This window comes from Babylonia areolata, chromosome 10 (assembly GCF_041734735.1).
Source record: "Babylonia areolata isolate BAREFJ2019XMU chromosome 10, ASM4173473v1, whole genome shotgun sequence".
Taxonomy (NCBI): Eukaryota; Metazoa; Mollusca; class Gastropoda; order Neogastropoda; family Buccinidae; genus Babylonia; species Babylonia areolata.
This window is the reverse complement of record NC_134885.1, coordinates 21,993,749-22,016,426: the sequence shown is the minus strand read 5'-3', so window position 1 is coordinate 22,016,426 and position 22,678 is coordinate 21,993,749. Positions and strand designations below refer to the sequence as shown.

Sequence of the window (22,678 nt, the reverse complement as noted above, 5' to 3'; positions counted from 1 at the left end):
TCCTCTCAAGAAATCTTGAATCCATTCAAGTACCTAGCCATTCACAATGTGCGCTTGGATATTGGAGATGAATCTGCGGTGAGGGACTCTGTCAGACCCGTCAGTTTCTTCTTCTTCTTCCCGGGTTGTGATGCAGACCTTCATCCCCAGTGTTGAAGATTCTTCACACAAGGACAGTTTGTCTTTTAGAGATGACAGTCTTGTATCTTGTTTAGTTCTCTATTGCCTTCCCCCAACGTGACAGGTCAAACTCAGTGACAATTTGTCTCCTTCCTTCCCGCCGTATAGTGACCACAATCACCGGCATTTTGATTATTCTGTCACTGCCGTGTATGGAGGATCTGCCAGGAAAACTGAGGCAATAAAAAGTCTATTAAAAAAAAAAAAAAAAAAAAAAAAAAAAAACAATTATAATTTTTTAATAATGAAAAAAAGATAACTTAAATTTCACAGTATCTAGGCTGGACCACTCGCACTCCCCAGGGATAAATCCCAACCGGCACAGCTCCAGTCCGTCATTTACTGCCACTTTGATCCACTATGATCCCTATACTAAGAATTTAAAATAGTATTACCTAGATTCTCTTTCTTTCTTTGGTGGTGGTTCAAATGGGGAAAAAGGGGGCGGGGGGGTCAGTTATCATTTAGTAGCCACTGCGACACCTTCGATACAAGAGTCAGTGCCAGTGGTGGTGGCCTTCACAGCTGTCACCGGCTGAGAGGCAGGGCGTTCCAGTCCCGATTTGTTTTTGGGAGGAATCCTGCCTGTCTGTACTGTGTCCTACAGAAGATCTGGGACAGCTGCTCTGGATGGGCTCGTTGTTGTCGCAGCAGTGGTGGGATGAGTTTCTGCTTCAGGGAGGGCATGTTTACCTTTTAGTTCATTCTGCAATTTGTATAGCATGGCCAGTCTTGCCGTTTGACGTCGCGGCTTGACTCCGTCTGAGAGTGTGCCACTTGAATTTGTTAATCATGTCTCTTAGAGATGATAGAGTATACTTGTATCTTGTTCAGTTGTTTATTTACACTTGTCTCAGCCGCTGTCATGCTGGGGCCTTTTCCTTCCTTAAGCAGTTATAGCGTGGTGTATATGAATCAATCTACACGCTTTCACATCTTCCGAAACAGCAGTCAGTTGGCCTTACTGCTGTACATATAATTCCATTTCAAATAACTTCCGGTTTTGGTTTCGTGGCGGCGAAGCCAGGTGGGTTGAAAATTATCATTTGTTATTAAGAATAAAACTAATACGACTTTTTGGTAGCAGATAAGTCAGACATATTGTCTTTTGCTATATCAGAACTTCCGTATTTTTCTTCGCACCAGCCTTAACTCTCTAAAATGGAAAATCTTATTACGAACCAACTCCAGCTTAAAACATGATGTGATGACAGTGATCTTATTGAGCAGCTAATAATGTGTGAAAGACTTGTGAAACCGCGTGAAAAACATTGTATTGATAGCTTAGGTACTTAGATGGTGTGTTAATGTCATCTGGGTTTCCCAGCTGAAAAAAAGTGCGGATGCTTTACACAGTCGTAATCACTAAAAACCTTTTTATTTGATAGGAAATAGCCAAGAGAATACAGTTGGACAATCACTGATTCAGTCAGACCACAATGACTGGAACTATCTTCGATCGATGTGCAACGAACAGTTCGACATCGGTCCCCAATAATTAACAGATGTAAGGTTAAATTTTCGGTCAATAAAAGTCTTTGCGGACCGATTCTTGAGTTTGCTTTCGTTGCTGTCCTCAGTCCTGCATGAACTTTTCACTAAAAATAATGGCTGATAGAACCGCGTACAGAAAAGTCCAACCAGGAATCAAACTCTTGATCCACAGATTGGTCATGTGACCATCAACACCTCCTCCTGACTATATTTTCCAAATCTCCCACCAAAATTACCAACAATCTCCCACTATTTTTTTTTTTTTTTTTTTAAACCAACGAACTTCTACCAAAATTATCATAAGCATTACAGATGTCATTCAATGACAGTTTCGTTGGGATCTCCGCTAAGCACCGAGCTTCGTAACGATCAAGTTTCGACGCCCAGCTACTGTGTTTTTTAAAATAGTAGATAACCAAGAGAATTCAGCGTTATACATTCAGATCATAATGTCCTGAACTCTAAGTAGTCATGTAGGTATCACCTTTTGGTGAGTTAAGGGTGGGGATTTTTGTGATCTTCCAACCAAGTTATGTACAAATCTGATGATGCCTGGGCTTCCTTCCTGTGTACTTAAGTGTGTCAAGATCAAATATGCAAGTTAAAGATCCTGTAAATGTAATTACCATCAAATTATCACAGTTCATGGATGGAAACTGAAATATCCAGCTATATATATATATATATATATATATATATATATATATATACACCATCACAAGGATTATCATGAAGTTGATGTTTGCCAACTATATAAATATGATTGCCAATTCTTTGACACATTGAAATAAACCATGAGGATGATTTTGTCATCTATGATAATAGACAAGTCCAATCCCACAAATTTATACTGCTTTACCAGTGAATCTGTGTGGAACAAGAAAATTTACTATTACTGTATTAGCCAGCAACATTTCCCCATTTTCGTTGTGCTATTTATGAGCCTGTTAAGACTTAAAAAGACATGAATATTCTTCACTTCTACATTAAAATCTTTCTGCCTTGTGGGCTGCATGCAGAATTTGAAGTCATAATGGAACTCAGGGTTTATTTTATTAAAGAGTTCAACTTTAGGATTTGTAGTTCAATTTCTTCAAAGCTTACCACTTAAGTGCTTACTTACAAATTTCCTCTTCAGAGGTAATATATTTGTTTCTGATGTACTGTACATAACAGTGAATCAGACTGACACACAGTAATAACAACAATGAATATGGTAGGTTTTACAGAATTAATTTCTGCACTTACCTATTTAGACTGCCTTGTCAGTATCACAAACTATAAATTGCACATTTCTTTGACTTTAAAAAAAAAAAAAAAAAATCTTGGATATATTACTCATACTGTCATAGTCATACAGTGAAAGTATTGAAGGGATGACAAACACTTGCAGTCTCTGCTTCTCGTGACCATATGTTGGTGGTCTATTCTTATCACCACCTCACAAAATAGACAGACCAGACACAACAAAACATATCATCTTATCTCATGCTAATAATTGAAATAAAACACAACACTGGGACAAAATATTAAGTTGTTGCTGTTTTGATAAGTAATCTGGTAGGGTAGGTAATTGTATTCACATATTTATAAATAGATTGACAGAAACTCACAAGATTAATGCCATATTATTAAGAGTAATAAAAGGTAGTTGACAAGTAAAAGTTAGAAATGGTTAGATTCCACATACCTTACATTCCACATACCTTACATTCCACATACCTTACATTCCACATACCTTACATTCCACATACCCCTGGTGTATCATATTGATAATCTTTTTCTTTTATATAATGATTTCCACCTCGTGTTCCTTGTAGTCCAGATCTGATTTTCTGTTCCATAATTTGAAAGACTAATGCTTTTCTTCTTGTATCTTTCAACAGATAAAACTAGAAGCTGACTATACAGTGATCCATATTTGCAGCTGTAACATTTGTTGGCCTTTTTGGAGATAGACAGAAGGCAACATGTTTGGTGGACAGAAACCTGGAGGTAAGTGCTCTGATTCAGTGATTGTGTGAGAAATGCAGACAGTGTGAAGTTTGACTTTGGAATAAGTCTGTATAGACTGTAATGTGGTGACTTTACATAGATGATAGCAATTTTCTACATGACTGCATATATATAAATCGCAGGACAATATAAATGCCAAATGGCCTTGAATGTCCACACAGGGCAAGTTTTGTTTGTCTACTCCAGCATGCTCTTTGGCAGCCAGGCTAGGTTTCAGTAGACGTTTTGAGACATGTAGTAATGTACTGATGTAGACTCTCCATATTATGACATTAGAGTTCTTAGCCACTTCGGATCTGTGAGATAGAGATCAACATTCTGATGTGAATTTCTCATGCATTGAGGTTGAAAAAAAAAAGCCTTGAAAAAAATTGTCACTTTAATACAAACATTAAATAGTCATAAACATAACAAGAATAAAAAATATAGAAAAACTGGTTTATAATATATTGACCGGTATGCATGGAAGCATGTGTATGTACATACATATATCTGCAGATAGTAGCTGCGCAAAGTACACTGTTTCACATGCCTACATGATGTATGCACAAATTTACACATGCACACAAACTTACCCCAATACATTGAAATAAACATTTAACTACATATAATTTACCGCAACATGGATTTGGTTGTTAGTTAAATGTTTGCCATTTTATTTTTATTATTGATAAAGATTGATGTTTATAAGAGCTGTTGTCTATAATCCTTTTCTCTTTTTATTTTTTGGGATGTTGGGGATGGTGGGAAATTCGGGAGATGCACTACTTGGTCTGACAATCAGTTAGGATATGTTGTTTGAAAATTTGTGAATGACATCCCTATTTTTATTTATTTTTAAATTCTTTTTTTAGGTGAATTGTCGTTTTATTTATTGGCTAGCTGTAATGGATTTTTCTCTTGATCATAAATCTGGTGGGGGGTTTTTCAGGCTTCACCTTTGGACAGACTGGCACAGGGGGCAATCCTGCAGGTGGGGGGTTCTCCTTTGGGGCGGGGGCCACTGGAGGGGCAGGGGCCACTGGAGGGGCAGGGGCCACTGGAGGATTCTCCTTTGGTGCCCCGGCCCCCACCGCCGCCCCTACTACTGCCGCCCCTCAGTCATCAGGCGGGTTCAGTTTCGGCGCTCCAACCAACCCTGCCCCAGCCAGCACCACCCCTGCAGCAGGGGGCTTAACCTTCGGAGCAGCGCCCAACACGGCGGCCGCCAGCACTGCCTCCCAACCCGCAGCCCCCGGAGCGGGGTTCTCCTTCGGCACTGCTGCGCCCTCGGCAGGCCAGCCAGGAGGGTTCAGCTTCGGAGCAGCCACGACAACAGCAGCAACACAACCAGCAGCAGGAGGAGGGGGGTTCTCATTTGGGGGAGGGGCGGCAGGTCAGGCTGGTGTCGCGAAGCCGGCCCCAGCGGTGGGAGGGTTTTCACTAGGGGGTGTGGGGGCCACCCCCGCTACCCAGGCAACGGCTGGCGCTGGTGGCTTCAATTTTGGCCTTGGTGAGGACAGAGAGCGTCAGTTGTCTCATTGACTGCTGATGACCAGTATGCTTGTTTGTGATGTTTGGTCACTTCACTGAGATAAGGCTCAGCATACAGTCCAGGATGTCAGTCATTGTTCTGTATTTAAACTTTTTCCTCTTCAGACTACGTAATGCATTACTTTCCCTTAACAGAATGAAGTACACCATGTGATAAGTATACAAAAAATAGTAATTGCAGATTTTTTTTATACTTCACTCATCTCATTTCACCTAAGTTCAGCAGTCAAGAGGTTAAGGAAGTAGTATAAATGTAGCTAATAACGATATTAAATTGTAAATTATAGTAATGGATTTTGCTAAACTGTAAGCTCATGTGCGAAATAAAATATTTTGTGTTAATTGGTTTAGAATGGCAGTGTGGTCTTAATGTTAGCACTGAACCTCATACCAGCAAAGTGGACTTCAAGTCTAAATAACTGATGTCTCAGCTGCTGACTTGAAGTAAGCTTGTTCCTGTCTGTGTAAACTGTTGTGATCACAACGTCTTTTGTTTATGTTGTCATTATTGTAAAGTACCCAGGGCCTTTGGACCTGTAGGTGATATGTATTTAAATGAATGATTTTTTTTTTTTAATTTTTATGAATGCTTGATGAGGTTGTTTATAATGAGGTTGTGTGTGGCAGAGGTGCCTTGACAGTGTTGATCAGGCATTGGATTTATGATCCATTGATCAGGGTGCGGGGCTCTGTTTCTGCATGGTGTTATGTCCTTGGGTCAGGCACTTTACTCCGATTTACCTCACTCCACCCAGGTGTTAATGGGTTTCTGACTTTGGATGAGAAAGGTTAAAACGGTGAAAGGAGAGGATTGGGACCCAGCTCCCTATGCCACACCCTGGACACAGTAGCTATGAATTCACTACCCCAGTGGCTGTGGAAGGCTACTAGACCCTGATTGGGACCCACCTCCCTGTGCCACACCCTGGACACAGTAGCTATGAATTCACTACCCCAGTGGCTGTGGAAGGCTAGGAGACCCTGATTGGGACCCGCCTCCCTATGCCACACCCTGGACACAGTAGCTATGAATTCACTACCCCAGTGGCTGTGGAAGGCTTTGGGACCCACCTCCCTGTGCCACACCTTGGACACAGTAGCTATGAATTCACTACCCCAGTGGCTGTGGAAGGCTACTAGACCCTGATTGGGACCCGCCTCCCTATGCCACACCTTGGACACAGTAGCTATGAATTCACTACCCCAGTGGCTGTGGAAGGCTACTAGACCCTGATTGGGACCCACCTCCCTGTGCCACACCCTGGACACAGTAGCTATGAATTCACTACCCCAGTGGCTGTGGAAGGCTAGGAGACCCTGATTGGGACCCGCCTTCCTATGCCACACCCTGGACACAGTAGCTATGAATTCACTACCCCAGTGGCTGCGGAAGGCTATGAGACCCTGATTGGGACCCGCCTCCCTATGCCACACCTTGGACACAGTAGCTATGAATTCACTACCCCAGTGGCTGTGGAAGGCTTTGGGACCCACCTCCCTATGCCACACCTTGGACACAGTAGCTATGAATTCACTACCCCAGTGGCTGCGGAAGGCTAGGGAACCTGAACCTAATAACCTGTGTGTGTGGCAGGGGCGGCACCAGCAGCCACAACAACAGCACCAACAGGTTTAACGTTCGGTGCCCAGAGCTTACTGCCTAATCCTCAGTCCAGCGCTGCCACCACTGCTGCTGCCACTGGTAAAACATTCTCTCTCTCTCTCTCTCTCTCTCTCTCTTTGTCTTTGTCTTTGTTTCTCTCTGTCGTTATCTCTGTTTCTCTCTTTCTCCCTCTCTCTCTCTCTCTCTCTCTGTGTCTCTCTCCCTCTATCTATCTCTCTCCCTCTCTCTCTCTCTCTCTGTGTATTTTGATTGTGTTTTGATTTTTTTTTTTTAATTCATTTTTGCTTCTTTAGCTTTATTCCCTCTTTAGGGTGAGGGCTGGATGTAAAAAAGCATGTTACTTGCTTATCTATTTCCCTCGATAATAAAGATTTTGTCTTTGTCTTACTGTCTTCCTCTCTCTCTCTCTCTCTCTCTCTCTCTCTCTCTCTCTCTCTCTTTGTATCATTTGTCACTTGTGCGCTTGTGTAAAGTGCTTTGAACTATGGGACTGCACAACACTGATTATCACGCCCCCTACCCCTCCCCCTTTTTTTGAATATTTTTTTTACATTCTGTGTGTAAGCAAAGCAAGTCTGTGTAATAACCCTGTTTCTGTTGGTGGTGTTTAGGCGTATGTATTAATTATCATATTTGTATGTGTGTGTGTGTCTGTTGTTAAGTTTTAACCATTTTTTTTCTCTGTAAAAGTGACAGTACTTGATTTTGAAATAAAAGAAAAAATGTCCACACATTCCCATTATAGGAGCGTAACTGTAAGTCTTCGGGGTTTAACTGTATTTCCAGATCATAAATATTTTAGTTCGTTTAGACTCCACTTATGGAGGACTTACTTTCACAGTTTGCTGCCAGATAGCAGAAATCATGTTCCAAGTTGCGCTTTTAAGACAGCCATTCTATTTTCTTGTCTGCAATTAAAAGAAGAGGAAATTCTAGGCAGAACACACAGAATGACACTAGCTGCACCATTGACGTATTTATTGTCAACAAATGTTTCATTACTTTTAGAGAGGGTATTGAATTAACTGGAAATAACTTGTTGAATATTTCACTATTTGAGTTGGTGATATGGTTTACAAATTGCTGAGCCACCTTCTTGCTTCAAAGTCTTTTTGTGTGTGTGTGTGAATCATTCAGCATGCAATAACTGCTTTTATTTTGGAGTATCTGAGTGATGTAATGTTTTGGAAATGATGAGAATTGGTTACAAGTTTGACATGTGAATATGTGCCCGCCTAAATGGTGGGGTAATCCAGGGGTGCAAGTGGTTCCGTCTCATACGGATTTCCGTCTTGATGAAATTTCGATTTTTTTTTTTTTTTTTTTTTTTTTTTTTTTTTTTTTTTTGTCCCTATGCTTTTGGTCCGGGAAAGTTTTGGTCGGAACTTGAATACTGAACTATTCACCGGAAGATGGAACTCTCTTGACTGGTTGACCAGTGCTTAGCTAAACTGAAGCCAGCGCCAGCTGTGTCTGGCCGCGCGCGCTGTGTACGACTCCCATTTTTGCCGCTGGAAGCCGGATGGGACTGTTCGTTGGAAAGCGAGAACAGAGAGAATGTGTGTCTGTGTCTGTGTGTGTGTGTGTGTGTGAGAGAGAGAGAGAGAGAGAGAGGCACACACACACACACACACTGTTACTTAGCCCTGAAACTCTGTATTTTACCGAGAGAAAAAAATCGCCTAGGACGGAAAATCATAGAAGACCGGACTTCAGTCTTGCCACTTTTTTCCACTTGCACCCCTGGGTAATCATACACGTGGTGTGACGGGGTGATGAAGGCAAATTCTCATTTGTGTGCAGTGGTGGGAGAGGGTGGGGGGCAGGTGCAGAAAGTTGTGATGAAGATATGTTTTTATTTATGATATGGGGGAGGAGGAGAAGGGGGGAGTCAGAATGAATGCATTAAGTCATAATAATAATAATAATGGATACTTATATAGCACACTATCCAGAAATCTGCTCTAGGTGCTTTACAAAAACGCTTTTGTTAACATAAAACATTACATCAATGTTACATACACACACACCAAAATGTGACTACACACACACACACACACACACACACACACACACACACTCACACTCACACACACACACTCTCTCTCTCTCTCTCTCTCTCTCTCTCTCTCTCTCTCTCTGCATACATACATTTTAACATACATGTGTATCTAACAGCTACCCTAACACATACGCACACATAGGCAGGCACAAACTTACATAAACACACGCACACACAATACACATTCATATACATGCATGTAGTTATGCAGTCATGATGAATACATCTTTTTATTTGTGTCTGTGTACGGTGGGTGTGGCTGGGGGAACGGGTGCAGAAAGTGGAGATGAAGACATCTTTTTACTTATGTCTCTGAAGGAGGGGAAGGGATGGGTGTGGAAAGTCTTGACGAAGACACGTTTTATATATGTTTCCGTGTGGTGGGTGGGTACAGGTGCTCCAGCGACCACAGCCTCCTCTCTGGCATCGTTGCTGACAGCCCCCACCACCACTTCCACACAGCCCCCAACCCTTGGTGAGTGCACACTGCCTGCTGGTCTCATGTTGCCACACCCTTCTCTTTATCTGTTATGCATGTGTGGGTGTATGTGTGTCTTCATGTTTTACATTTATTTGCTTATTTATCATCATTGTTGTCTTATTTATTTATTTATTTATTATTATTTTATTATTATTAATATTACTACGACCTTTTTTTTATTCTTTTTTTTTATTATAATTATTATTTATTTGCTTATTTATGTAAGCTTATCTATTATTTATTCACCTTTTTTTTCTTTTTTTTTCTTTTTTTTTTTCTCAAGGCCTGACTAAGCGCGTTGGGTTACACTGCTGGTCAGGCATCTGCTTGGCAGATGTGGTGTAGCGTATATGGATTTGTCCGAACACAGTGACGCCTCCTTGAGCTACTGAAACTGAAACTATGCACGATGATCTCCTGTGGGAATACAGAATACTTTATTATCTCAATAAGAGAAATTCATATGTGGTGCATGCTACGCAGACAATACACGAAATTCACTGTCACTGAATGTAAAAACATAGAGGACATAAAATAAAATGCTGAAATCCTAGGTTGATGTGGAATGGGGATTCATTTACAGCTTGGTCTTTCGCGAAGGACTATGGTTCTTTCAAACTAGGAGGCACAATTGCACTGGCTCTTAGTGCTGCAGCCTTAGGGCCAGTTGGCCTTTCGGGACCATCCCTAATGCTAACTGTCCTAAAGCCCTCTTGGCTGAGAGAGTAGGGGTGTAACTTAGGCAAGGCACTCTCCTTTGTAATCAAAATCTACCCCAGATAATGTATTTTGATATAAAAACTGAAAACTGAACATCAGTACTAACTAAAAATAATGAAAATTGAACATTGGTACTGAAATATTCATCTGTCTTTTTCAGCAGTGGTGTAGCAGATGAATTGTTTATTTGGCTTTGTTTTGAAAAAACTATAGAATTTTATTAATGTATATGGGAATCCAGATATATATCAGCGTTGTTTATGGAGTCACTGGATTGAATTGTGTTGGCATTGTTATAGAATGGTGATTCTTCACTTGTTGTTGTTGTTGTTTTCAATATAAAAGCGTAGAAAACGTGAGGACAGAATGCTGTGTGTATACTTGTGACATTATCTCGTACCATGATTACTTCCCCTGTGGACCAGGTACGACTTTTTTCGTACCAACACACTGATCTAATTTTGTTCATTCTTTCTTGCTACAGTTGACATTGTAAACTGAACCATTTACAGATTCCAGAAGCGTGAAAACAAAGCTTTGTTTGACCGATTAAATCAACAATTTTCCATCTGTTTTCGTTGTTTTAGTGAACCACCCTGTTTTTTTTTCTGCATTGGTCTCATGTAGTGCTGGTCCAGGGGAGTTGTATCAGGCATGTAGCTGTGGGGTGGAATGAATTAAGATTTAGTGTACTGTATTTTACAAAGCATGAGGTGATTCATTTTTCCTTTACTTCAGCCATGAGCCTTAGAATATAGTGCGCTTAATGTATGTTAAAATCTGTCAAAACGATGTCATGAATCAAAGTCGTATCTCATCAGCCTCAACTTCTAAATCCAGAAGTTTTGTGCTCATGGCAATGAAAATGAATGAAACCTTTCGATGAATCAGAATGAAAACATCTCACAGTCAGCTCACATCAACAGAGCAGACAAGCAAGCAGATGCCGCAAAAAGTGAAGAGACTGCGATGATGATGCCAGTGTCTTGGCATCGACTCTGCTGCTCCTGCAAACTTGGCTACAGCCCTTTGGTATTAAGAAAATAGATAAATGAATAGATACATTTGAAACTTTGCCACAGTTGTTTGATATAAAGATAGATAAATAAATAAATACACTTGCTGACAGAAAAGAATTAAGGAATAGCAGGTTTTCCATCAGTGCTTGACCTGTCTTTCACTTGGATGTGAAACTGTGTAGGCATACATGACCATAAATCTGTTTTGTTAATTGAAAAAAAAAAGAATAATAATTTGCTGAGAGAGAGTGAGAGGATGAAAGGATGTGCAGTGAAGTAGACACCTAAATGAATCCCCTTGCAGGTGGGGGTGTGGCTCCCCAGGCATCAGCAGCAACAGGTGGCTTCTTCGGTTTAGCTCCACCCGCTTCCTCCACCGCTGCTGCCTCCGTCCCCGCTTCCACCACCTCCACCACCACCCCGTCCTTCTCCTTTGCCACTCCAGCAGCCGCCACAGCATCCACTGCTGGTGGGTTCTCCCTGGGTACAGGTGCACCCAGTCTGGGTTTGGGCGCACCGAAGTTGGGTCTGACGACAACCACAGCTGCTGCAGCCAGCACTACTGCAACAGGGTTCTCTCTGAATCTGACGTCGTCCACACCCAGGTGAGGAAACAAATGAACGGACCTAGGTATTGGAATGAATGGAAGAACCTAAGTATGGAAATGAATGAGTGAATGGGTGAAGAAACTAGGTATGGAAATGAATTGGTAAAGAACCTGGGTGTGGCAATGACAGAATCTAGTTTTGGGAATGAGTGAAAGGACACAGGTATGGGAATCATGACGATATGGATACTTATATAGCATCGATCCTCAGTCAGAGACCGAGCTCTAAGTGCTTGACTAACACAGAGTCATTTGCACAACAGGGTGCCTACCCAGCTTGAGCCAGCTGACAGCAGCCATTGGGCGCTCATCATTCATTTCCTCTCTCATTCAATCAGGTTTCAGTCACACACTCACATACTCATACAGACATGTGATATTTTACGTGTGTGACCATTTTGCTTATTTACCCTGCCATGTATGCAGCCATACTCCATTTTCGGAATGGATGAAAGAACCAGAGTATGGAAATTTAAAGAGTGAATTGGTGAAGAAACCAGGTTTGGAAATGAATTGTTTAAGAACATTGGTTTGGAAATGAAAGAATCTAGTAATGGGAATCTGGGAAAGAACCGAAGCATGGAAATTAATGAGTGAAGTGGTGAAGAAACCAGGTATGGAAATGAATTGTTATGGAACCTCTGTATGGAAATGAATGAAAATAGCTAGGTGTTGAAATGAATGAAAGGACCTAAGTTTGAAAATGAATGAAAAGAGCTAGGTGTTGAAATGAATGAAAGGACCTAGGTACAGAAATGAATTAAAAGAGCTGGGTGTTGAATGAAAGGACCTAGGTACAGAAATGAAGGAAAAGAGCTAGGTGTTGAATGAAAGGACCTAGGTATGGAAATGAATGAAAAGAGCTAGGTGTTGAATGAAAGGACCTAGGTACAGAAATGAATGAAAAGAGCTAGGTGTTGAATGAAAGGACCTAGGTATGGAAATGAATGAAAAGAGCTAGGTGTTGAATGAAAGGACCTAGGTACAGAAATGAATGAAAAGAGCTAGGTGTTGAATGAAAGGACCTAGGTACAGAAATGAATGAAAAGAGCTAGGTGTTGAATGAAAGGACAGAGGTACGGAAATAAATTGGTGAACTGTTGAAAGAGCTAGGTATGAAAATGAAGTGAGATACAAAAAGTATCCAGAGTACTGAAACAGTTAATTTGTGTGGAGATTCTTCCAGTTAACTATTGCACACACGTGCTTGCATGCATACACACACACTTGCAAGCACACATGCTCACTTTTGCTCACATTTACAGGCTGTCCCACCGCTTTGCGTGAAACCCTAATAAACTTATTGTTGTTGTTATAATTAAAAACATGAACCCAATCAACCCTGAGGAGTTTACAGCCACAGCAAGTTTCTATGCCACACTGTTGCATAAAAAACGCAGAGAAAATACTGTTTTTCCTCTAAATAACATATGGACACATCTGGAAGTTCTGTAAAAGTTAGTTCCCTTTCCTTGTGGTTTATGCATATGTATGATAGTATGATAGTTGTTTTCATCTATGACCATCAGAACAGCAAAAGGAGGTAACTGCTGTCCCGGCTAGAATTTGATTATAGTGAGAGTGTCTTGCCCAAGTTACATCCCCACTCTCTCAGCCTAGAGGGTTTTCGGAAAGTCGGCGTTGGGATGGTTCCCAAAGGCCAACTAGCCCCCATGGCAGCAGCACTAAGAGCCAGTGCAATTTTGTAGTAACGTGAAAACTAGACAAATGTTTACTCCAGAGCAGTGCTGGGACACAGGGCCTAATGATTTAAAATCATGGCAAAAGCAGGTCACCGGGAGTGGAACACACCACTAAAAAAACACACACACTGTCAACTCTCCTCACCAGCCTCGCCACATCCACCACCACCACCAGTGCCGCAGCCCCAGCATCCACGGCAGGCGGGGACAGCGGGGCGAAAGCGGGTCGCCAGATGACCTACAAACAGCTGGAGGAGGAGACCAACAAGTGGATGTCGGAGCTGGAGGAGCAGGAGAGGAACTTCCTGCTGCAGGCCACGCAGGTCAACGCCTGGGACCGACTGGTCATCGAGAACGGGGAGAAGGTGGGTGACAAGTCTTTCGCATTCATATAAGAGTTTGGTGGGTGTTTGCTAAGGGAAACCAGTCTTTTGCCAGCATGTTGTGTGCCTCTGTTTGTTTGGTGGGTGTTTGCTAAGGGAGTCTTCCACATTCACATAGCGTGCCAATGAGAGTTTGGTGGGTGTTTGCAAAGGGAGGAAGGTTTTTCGCATACACTTAGTGTGCCTGAGTTTGATGGGTGCTTGTTAAGGGAGACCAGTCTTTTGCAAGCATTTAGTGTGCCAATGAGAGTTTGGTGGGTGTTTTCACATTCACTTTGCGTGCCTATTAGAGTTCAGTGGGTGTTTGCTAAGGGAGACAAGTGTTTTACATCCACTTAGTGTGCCTGAGTTTGATGGGTGCTTGTTAAGGGAGACCAGTCTTTTGCAAGCATTTAGTGTGCCTATAAGAGTTTGGTGGGTGTTTGCTAAAGACGACAAGTCGTTTGCATACACCTTGTGTGCCTATATTGAATTTTTGTCAGTGTTTGCTAAGGGAAGGGAGACGTCTTTTGCATTCACTTTGTGTGCCCATAAGAGTTTGGTTGGTGCTTGCTAAGGACGTCAAGTCTTTCGCAGTCACGTAGCGGGCCTATAAGAGTTTGATGTGTGTTTGCTAAGGGAGGCAAGTCTTTCTCATTCACTTAGCATGCCTGTAAGAGTTTGATGGGTGTTTGCTAAGAGTGACAAGTCTTTCTCATTCACTTAGCATGCCTGTAAGAGTTTGATGGGTGTTTGCTAAGAGTGACAAGTATTTTGCATTCGCTTAGCATGACTATAAGTTTTCCGGGTGTTTGCTAAGGGAGACATGTCATTCACATACTTTTTTCGTGCCTGTAAGAGTTTGGTGGGTGTTTGCTAAGGACAACAAGTCTTTCGTATTCACTTAGCGTGTCTATGTGAGCTTGGTGTGTGTTTGCTAAGAGAGACACAAGTCTTTCCAATGCACTTTGTGCATTTATGAGAGTTTCACTTTCAAGGTATCAAAGCATGCAAACTGATCAGTTTGCGCTACATCACATCTGCTGTCAAAAAACAAAAGAAGAAAAAGAAAAGGGGGCATAATGCATGTAAAACAACAGGCCTATAAGAACTAAAGGCAACAAAAGTTGCATGTTAAATGAAATTCAACTTTAATATTAAAAATAATAATAATAAATACACCCACTTGCAGACATAGAAAAAATAAAATAAAATAATGGATCGTGAAGCGCTGTAGCAATGATAAACGAAGGTGATGTATAGTATGCACTTTGTACGCACAAAAACCCTGTGGCCATCAGCTGGTTTGCCCTTGGCAAAAAAAAAAAAGCACTTTGATTGGTCTGGTTTGCTACCACCTGGTTTGGTGGACAATTTCCATGTCTTCTTTAGTCACTGGCACCCAGACTTTGTTGGTAAAAACTTTCACACAGTGTCCAGCACAGTTCTCTTCTTTCCACAGTGAGTGTTGAACTTCAGTGACAGATTCAGAAAATCCACAAACAGTGAGCATAGTTAGTGACAGATTCCATGAAAAGAACCTGGTAAGTGTGAGATCCAGAAAATTCCCAGACAGTGAACATAGTGACAGATCTGGAAAATCCCTTACAGTGGACCAAGCTTGCTTAGTGACAGATCCAGAAAAACCCCTCAGAGCAAGAGAAGTTTGTGACAGATCCAAAAAAAATTCTAAGAGTGAGCAAGTGAGCATGGTTACAGACAGATCCAGGAAATCCTCTAACAGCTGATACCTTATCCCCACGGGATACATTGTGACACACAAACATCTACAGTCTTCCTCCATGGGGGTATAGTGACATAGGACATTATTATACACACACCACTGATGTCGTGATAGGATTTGATTTTATATGGATGCTTGTATAACGCCTGTCCTCTGTCAGAAACCAAGCTCTAGGCGCTTTACAGATTCAGTGTCATTTGCACAATGAGCTGCTTACCTGGGTGGAACTGATTGACGGCTGCCACTGGGCGCCCGTCATTCATTTCCTGTGTCATTCAATCAGATTTCAGGCACTCACACGTACACACTTAGACAGGTGTATAATATTTTACGTGTATGACCATTTTGTTTATTTACCCTGCCATGTAGGCAGCCATACTCCATTTTTGGGGGTATGCATGCTGGGGATGTTCTTGTTTCCACAACCCCACCAAACACTGACATGGATAACAGGATCTTTAACGTGCATATTGGATCTTCTGTTTGCATATACACACGAAGGGGGTTCAGGCACTAGCAGGTTCTCAGATATGTTGACCTGGGAGATGGAAAAAAATCTCCACCCTTTATCCACCAGGCGCCGTTACCAAGATTCGAACCTGGGACCCTCAGATTAGATTGAAAGTCGAATGCTTTAACCACACGGCTATTGTTCCCAATGTGACAGATCGTGCAGCTGAACGCAGACCTGGAGCGAGTGAAGCTGGAGCAGCAGAAGTTGGACCACGAGCTGGACTTTGTGCACAGCCAGCAGAGGGAGCTGGCCGACCTTCTGACCCCACTGGAGGCCGCCCTGGAGGCCATGCCGGCCATCTCCTATCAACAACACGCCGACCTGGAGCGTGAACACACGTCAGTACTGTGTGTGTGTGTGTGTGTGCCTTGGGTGTTGTCACTGTTATTACTTCGTGTTCTTGTGTGGATATTTGAAGTGTTGCATTACTATGTGTGTCTGTGCCATGGGTGTTTTTCACTATGATTCCTTTCATGTTGTTGTCTGGATACATGTAATATTGTATTGTCACTGTCATTACTTTCACTGTTGTGAATACTTTTTGTTTTTTGGTTCGTCATTGTGCATCAAAAAGTTCTTCCTTTATATATATATATTATATTACATCTGTGTGTGTGTATAGATATACAGAGTGAGAGATATGGATAGAAAGCATAGATATAGATAGGCAGCTGTAGGCAAAATGCAAACAAAGCAGGGAAATATCTTTATATTACAAATAAAACATTTGCATTTTCTCTTATATTTCTAACAAATGTCTGCGTAAGAAACTGCTATGTTTGTGAATTGTATGGACTTCATAGACACATCTTTTGTTGTGTTGCTTAAATATCCTGACCGACACTGGAAGCATGTATATTTCTCAGGCCTAGTTGACACGGGATATATTTTGAAAAGAAGCGTAAAATACAGCTTTGTCAGGTAATCCCAAATCTCACTAGACTTCCTCAGCAACATTATCATCCCCACCATCATCAGTAAACAAAATATTGAAAATGAAATGTCCCAAATACCTTAGCACCCAAAAGATAAGTGTTCAGTACACTGTGAGGACTGTTTGATGCAAAATGTATAAACAATGGATGGGAATAGCAGCAGCTGTTTCACCATTGATGGCATGAATCATTCTACCGTCCGTCTGTGATGTGTGCAGTTACCAGCTGGCAGAGAACCTTGACGCTCAGCTGAAGCGCATGGGTCAGGACCTGAAGGAGATCATTGACCGCCTGAACTCTTCCAACACCAAACCCGACCCCGGGGACCCTGTAAGACACAGAGATTGGTACAGACAGAGGAACAGAGATCGATACAGACAGAGAGATAATAAGATATATAGAGAGAAATACAGATAGAGAAATAGATACAGAAATTGTCAGAGATACCAAGAGACAGAGAAATAGTTAACATGCAGAGAAACTGAGATCTATACAGACAGAGAAAGAAAGAAACAGAGGAGATACAAAGAGAGAGAGAGAGAGAAATATTTATATCTGCACACGCGTGTTCACACAAACAAACTTATCATTTTTGGTATTGTGTTCTTTATGTATTTTTTATAGTTTAGAAATCTTAGAGAAGGGATAAAACAAAAATTAGGTTACATAGATCTACTGCTTCATACTTAGAATGAAAGTGTAAAGATTGATAGCTTGAGTCGAGTCTTCTATGACGAACGCAACACTCTCTCATTTTGATGTTGTAGGTGGACGTATCTCATACCTGTTTTTTATTCTGTGCTCGTGAACTGTGGACAGCATACTTCTCACATACATGTTGTGGACAAATGATGTGTGAAAGAACAAGATGAATAGAGAGAAAGAATGCTGTTAAACCATGGGTGTCGTGTCCTTCTTCAGGTGCAGCAGATCACCAAGATCCTGAACGCCCATATGGATTCGCTTCTGTGGATTGATAGACAGACAGGTAAGACACGCAGAAGTGATTGAGTAAAGGACAGGTGAGAGAGTTTTTATATGTAACAGACAGGTGTGACACAGAATTGGTTAAAGGGCAGGTGAGTTTTTATAGCTCACAGACAGTCGTGACACAGATCTGAAAGAGTGAAGGATAGGCGAGTTTTAAATTCTCACACAGAGGTAGGACATACAGATCTGATTGACTAAAGGGCATGTTAGCTTTTTTATTCTTACATACAGCGCAAGCTTCGTGAGATTCAAAATGGGTGGTGGACCAACCTGGCAGAGAGGGCGCAGCTTTGTGCAGACACTGGTGACTACCGGGGCTTATACGAAGCCTTGAAGGCGGTGTACGGTCCCTCATACCAGGTCCAGAGTCCTTTGCGCAGCGCAGACGGCCAGGCGCTCTTCACAGACAAGACGTCGATCTTGAACAGGTGGTCGGAACATTTCCAGGCCCTCTTCAGCGCCAACCGCACGGTTCAAGACTCGGCAATTCTCCGCATCCCACAACAGCCAGTGAAATTACAACTGGATGAGCTACCAACCCTAGAAGAGACTGTCAAGGCCATTGAACAGCTGAAATGTGGCAAGGCAGCAGGGGTTGACGGAATTCCGCCGGAGGCGTGGAAGAATGGAGGCCCAGCACTACACTCCAAACTCCACAACCTCTTTGTCTGCTGCTGGGAGCAAGGCAAACTACCACAGGACCTCCGTGACGCAGTCATCATCACCCTGTATAAAAACAAGGGAGAAAAGTCGGACTGCTCCAACTACAGGGGGATAACTCTGCTCTCCATCGCAGGCAAGATCCTCGCCAGAGTCCTCCTAAATCGGCTGGTGCCTACTATCGCCGAAGAACATCTCCCAGAGAGTCAGTGTGGCTTTAGAGCCAACAGAGGCACCACTGACATGGTCTTCGTTCTCAGACAGCTACAAGAAAAATGTCGGGAACAGAACAAAGGACTGTATGCGACATTCGTCGATCTCACGAAAGCTTTCGACACCGTGAGCAGAAAAGGTCTGTGGGAGATCATGAAACGTCTAGGATGCCCCCCAAAATTCCTCAGCATGGTCATCCAACTACATGAGGAACAGCGTGGACAGGTCAGACACAGCAACGACCTTTCGGAGCCCTTCCCAATTGGAAATGGAGTGAAACAAGGTTGTGTCCTCGCGCCGACCCTCTTCACGATCTTCTTCAGCATGATGCTCCAACAGGCCACTGAAGATCTTGGCGACGACGACGGTATCTTCATCAGATACCGCACTGATGGCAGCCTATTCAACCTGAGGCAGCTACAGGCCCACACCAAGACACTGGAGCAACTCATCAGAGAGCTTCTGTTTGCCGACGATGCTGCCCTCGTCGCCCATACAGAAGCGGCCCTGCAGCGTATAACGTCCTGCTTCGCAGAGGCTGCGCAGCTCTTCGGCCTAGAAGTCAGTCTGAAAAAGACGGAAGTTCTCCACCAGCCTGCCCCACAGGAAGAATTCCACGCTCCTCACATCAACATCGGTGAGACAGAGCTGAAGTCAGTCCACCAGTTCAGCTACCTAGGCTGCACCATCTCGTCTGACGCCAAGATCGACAAGGAGATCGACAACAGACTTGCAAAGGCAAACAGCGCATTCGGCAGGCTGTACAAGAGAGTGTGGAACAACAAACACCTGAAGAAAGACACAAAGATCAGCGTGTACAGAGCTGTTGTACTGCCCACCCTGTTGTATGGCTCCGAAACCTGGGTCACCTACCGGCACCACATACGACTGCTTGATCGCTTCCACCAGCGCTGCCTTCGCACCATCCTCAGCATCCACTGGAGTGACTACATCACAAATGTCGAGGTCCTGGAGCAGGCAAAGACTATCAGCATCGAGGCAGTGCTGCTAAAGACCCAGCTACGTTGGGCAGGGCACGTGTCCAGGATGGAGGACCACCGCCTGCCCAAGATCGCGCTGTATGGCGAACTGTCCACTGGCCACCGTGACAGAGGAGCACCCAAGAAGAGATACAAAGACTCCTTGAAGAAAGCTCTCGGTGCCTGTCACATTGACCATCGCCAGTGGTCCGCAGTAGCCGCTGATCGAGAGACCTGGCGACGCACCATCCACCAAGCTGTCTCCTCCTTCGAAAACAACCGCAGGGCCAGCCTTGAGGACAAACGCAGAAGGAGGAAGAACCACGACGCTGCAGCCGCGAACCCAGACCAGACTTTCCCTTGCAACCGCTGCGGCCGACTCTGCTTTTCCCGCATTGGCCTTGTCAGCCATGAGCGTGCCTGCATCAGACGTGGACAACGCCCTTCCTAGATCTTCGTCAGCGAAGCCAGGCCATGACAGGTGTTACACAAATCTGAGTGGAGAATAGGTGAGTTTTTAATTCTCAGACAGGTAGAACTTTGAGATCTGATTGAGTAATGGGCTGGTGAGATTAAATTCTCGCAGAAAGGTGAGACGTAGATGTGATAGAGAAAAGGGCCGATGTGTTTTTTTTAATTCTCACAGACCGGTGTGACACATATCTGATTGAGTGAAGGATAGGTGAGTTTTTATTTAATTATCGGATATGAAGGACACATAGATCTGATTGAGTAATTCTCACAGGCAGGTAAGACACATAGATGTTACATTGTTGTCAATCAGCAGAAGTGATTCTGGTTATCCTGATGAGGGTTACACCCTCCCAACTACATCAACAGGTAGGAGGTGTGGTCATGTTGGAAGTGGTCGTAGAACAAAAATAACTTGAATTTAGCTTGAAGCCTTCATTTGGGGGTTTCTTTTTCTAGGAAACCTCTGGATGAAAGCTTTAAGCTGAAATATTGTTTACAATATGTTGTATGACTGTATGATAATGTGGATGTGTGACTGTGTATAGAACATGATAGTGGAGGAAAACAGCATAACTGCACTTTGTTGTTGTGTTAAATACATTTGCAGGTGTTTAGTTCCATTTCCGCCCAAAAAATACTGACTTGAATTTTCCTCTCTTTTTTCTCCAAAATAGTTTGTATATATATATTTTTTTTTAATCTTAGTTATCTTCCAATGATTGTCTCATCTTGTCATCACTGAACATGTTATCATAATGTCCATTCATTTTCTTTCAGTGAAACATTGAGATACTTTGAGCATTTTAATTTTTGTGTTTTTTTTTTTTTGTGAGGTTGGTGAGTTTTTGGCAGAAATTGCCAATAAAAAAGAGCACCTTTGACTGAGATTCAAGCCTAGGACCCTCGGATTGAAAGTCCAAGGCTTTGAACGCTCAGCTGTTGAGCCTTTCTGTGTTACTTTTTTTTTTTCTTTTTTTTTTTTTTCATCACTTGCATACAGGTCATGGAGCACCTGCTTTTTTGACTCACTTGTGTAAACAAAGTGAGTCTATGTTTTAACCCGCTGTTCGGTTGTCTGTGTGTGTGTGTCCGTGGTAAACTTTAACATTGACATTTTCTCTGCAAATACTTTGTCAGTTGACACCAAATTAGGCATAAAAATAGGAAAAATTCAGTTCTTTCCAGTCATCTTGTTTAAAACAATATTGCACCTCTGGGATGGGCACAATTTTTTTTTTTTTAAAGCCTAATTATATGCAAACTGCATTTACTGTTATATTTATATTTTTTGTATTCTCTAAACTTGGCACTTTGACCTCTTATTCGACACAACAACAAGAGGAGTCATTATTATCATTTTTTGTTCAAACAGGAACTTCTTTTGCTAAGCATGGAATTTTTATTTATTTTGCAAACGTTTTGGTGCAGATAGTAAAAAAGGGAAATTACTCTGTAATTAATGCTAGGGGACTTAATTTATCACAAGTGAGTCTTGAAGGCCTTGCCTCTCTTGTTTTTCCTTTTTTTTTCCCTCGTGCTTCACAAAAAAACACACCCAAAATTCTTCTTTAAAAAAACAAAAACAAACTTTTTTCTTTTTTTCTTTCTTTTTTTTTTCCACATCACTCTTTCATGAATCCTAATTTTGTCTTTCACCTACATATACCACTCTTTCATCATCTCAAGGCCAGACTAAGCGCCTTGAGTTACACTGCTGGTCCGGCATCTGCTTAGCAAATGTGGTGTAGAGTATAATGGGTTTGTCCGGACGCAGTGACGCCTCCTTGAGTAACTGAACTAAACAGTGGCTTCATGGCTAACTTCTGTCGTGGCAGGTTCCCTGAACCGTCGGGTGGAAGAGATGGGGAAGGTGATGGAAAGCGAACGCAAGGAGCAGGAGAGGAACTTCCGTCTGGCCTACAGTTGAGGCCCCTGACAAGGCCTGCTGTTCTGGCCCCTGACAGGGCCTACAGTTAAGGCCCCTGGCAAAAACAAGAGTTAGGTGCTGGCTTCATGGGAGGAGCTGATGGGACTGGAAGGAATAAACTTGAAATGATTGTGGATAGACTTTCTCTTCTTTTTTTTCTCTTTTTTTTTTTCTTCTTTGTATCTGGATAGACTTTTTTTTTCTTTTTTTTTTTTTTCCTCCACAGATTTACAAGGTGAAAGTGTGTTCAATGTTTGCTCTTTGAATATTTTGAAATGCATGCACAGAATGTGCTCATCAAGAATATAAAAAAAAAATTTTTTTTAAATAAAAAGATAGAAATTTGTTTGTTTTGTTGTTTTCGTAATGTCTGTATATGTCTTACTTTGAAATAGTATCAAAGATGTTATTGTGATCAAAGAATACACTGTTGCACCAT

At 42.3% G+C, this 22,678-nt stretch overlaps 1 protein-coding gene across 1 annotated transcript; it reads left to right on the top strand.

The window, feature by feature from the left end:
• Nucleotides 1-1,063: 1,063 nt before the first annotated feature.
• On the top strand, nucleotides 1,064-22,381 carry LOC143286495 (uncharacterized). Its single transcript, XM_076594073.1, has 11 exons — nucleotides 1,064-1,207; nucleotides 3,561-3,669; nucleotides 4,622-5,182; nucleotides 6,818-6,925; nucleotides 9,304-9,384; nucleotides 11,434-11,734; nucleotides 13,589-13,805; nucleotides 16,214-16,398; nucleotides 17,214-17,325; nucleotides 17,917-17,983; nucleotides 22,148-22,381. The coding sequence occupies exons 2-11, from the start codon at nucleotides 3,645-3,647 to the stop codon at nucleotides 22,237-22,239; spliced, it is 1,749 nt and encodes a 582-aa protein (XP_076450188.1). The 5' UTR covers nucleotides 1,064-1,207; nucleotides 3,561-3,644; the 3' UTR covers nucleotides 22,240-22,381.
• Nucleotides 22,382-22,678: the final 297 nt, after the last annotated feature.

Coding starts and splice junctions, on each gene's coding strand:
- LOC143286495 (XM_076594073.1), top strand. CDS start 3,645: ATGTTTGGTGGACAGAAACCTGGAG. Junction 3,670..4,621: donor TGGTGGACAGAAACCTGGAG/GTAAGTGCTCTG, acceptor GGGGTTTTTCAG/GCTTCACCTTTGGACAGACT. Junction 11,735..13,588: donor CTGACGTCGTCCACACCCAG/GTGAGGAAACAA, acceptor TCTCCTCACCAG/CCTCGCCACATCCACCACCA.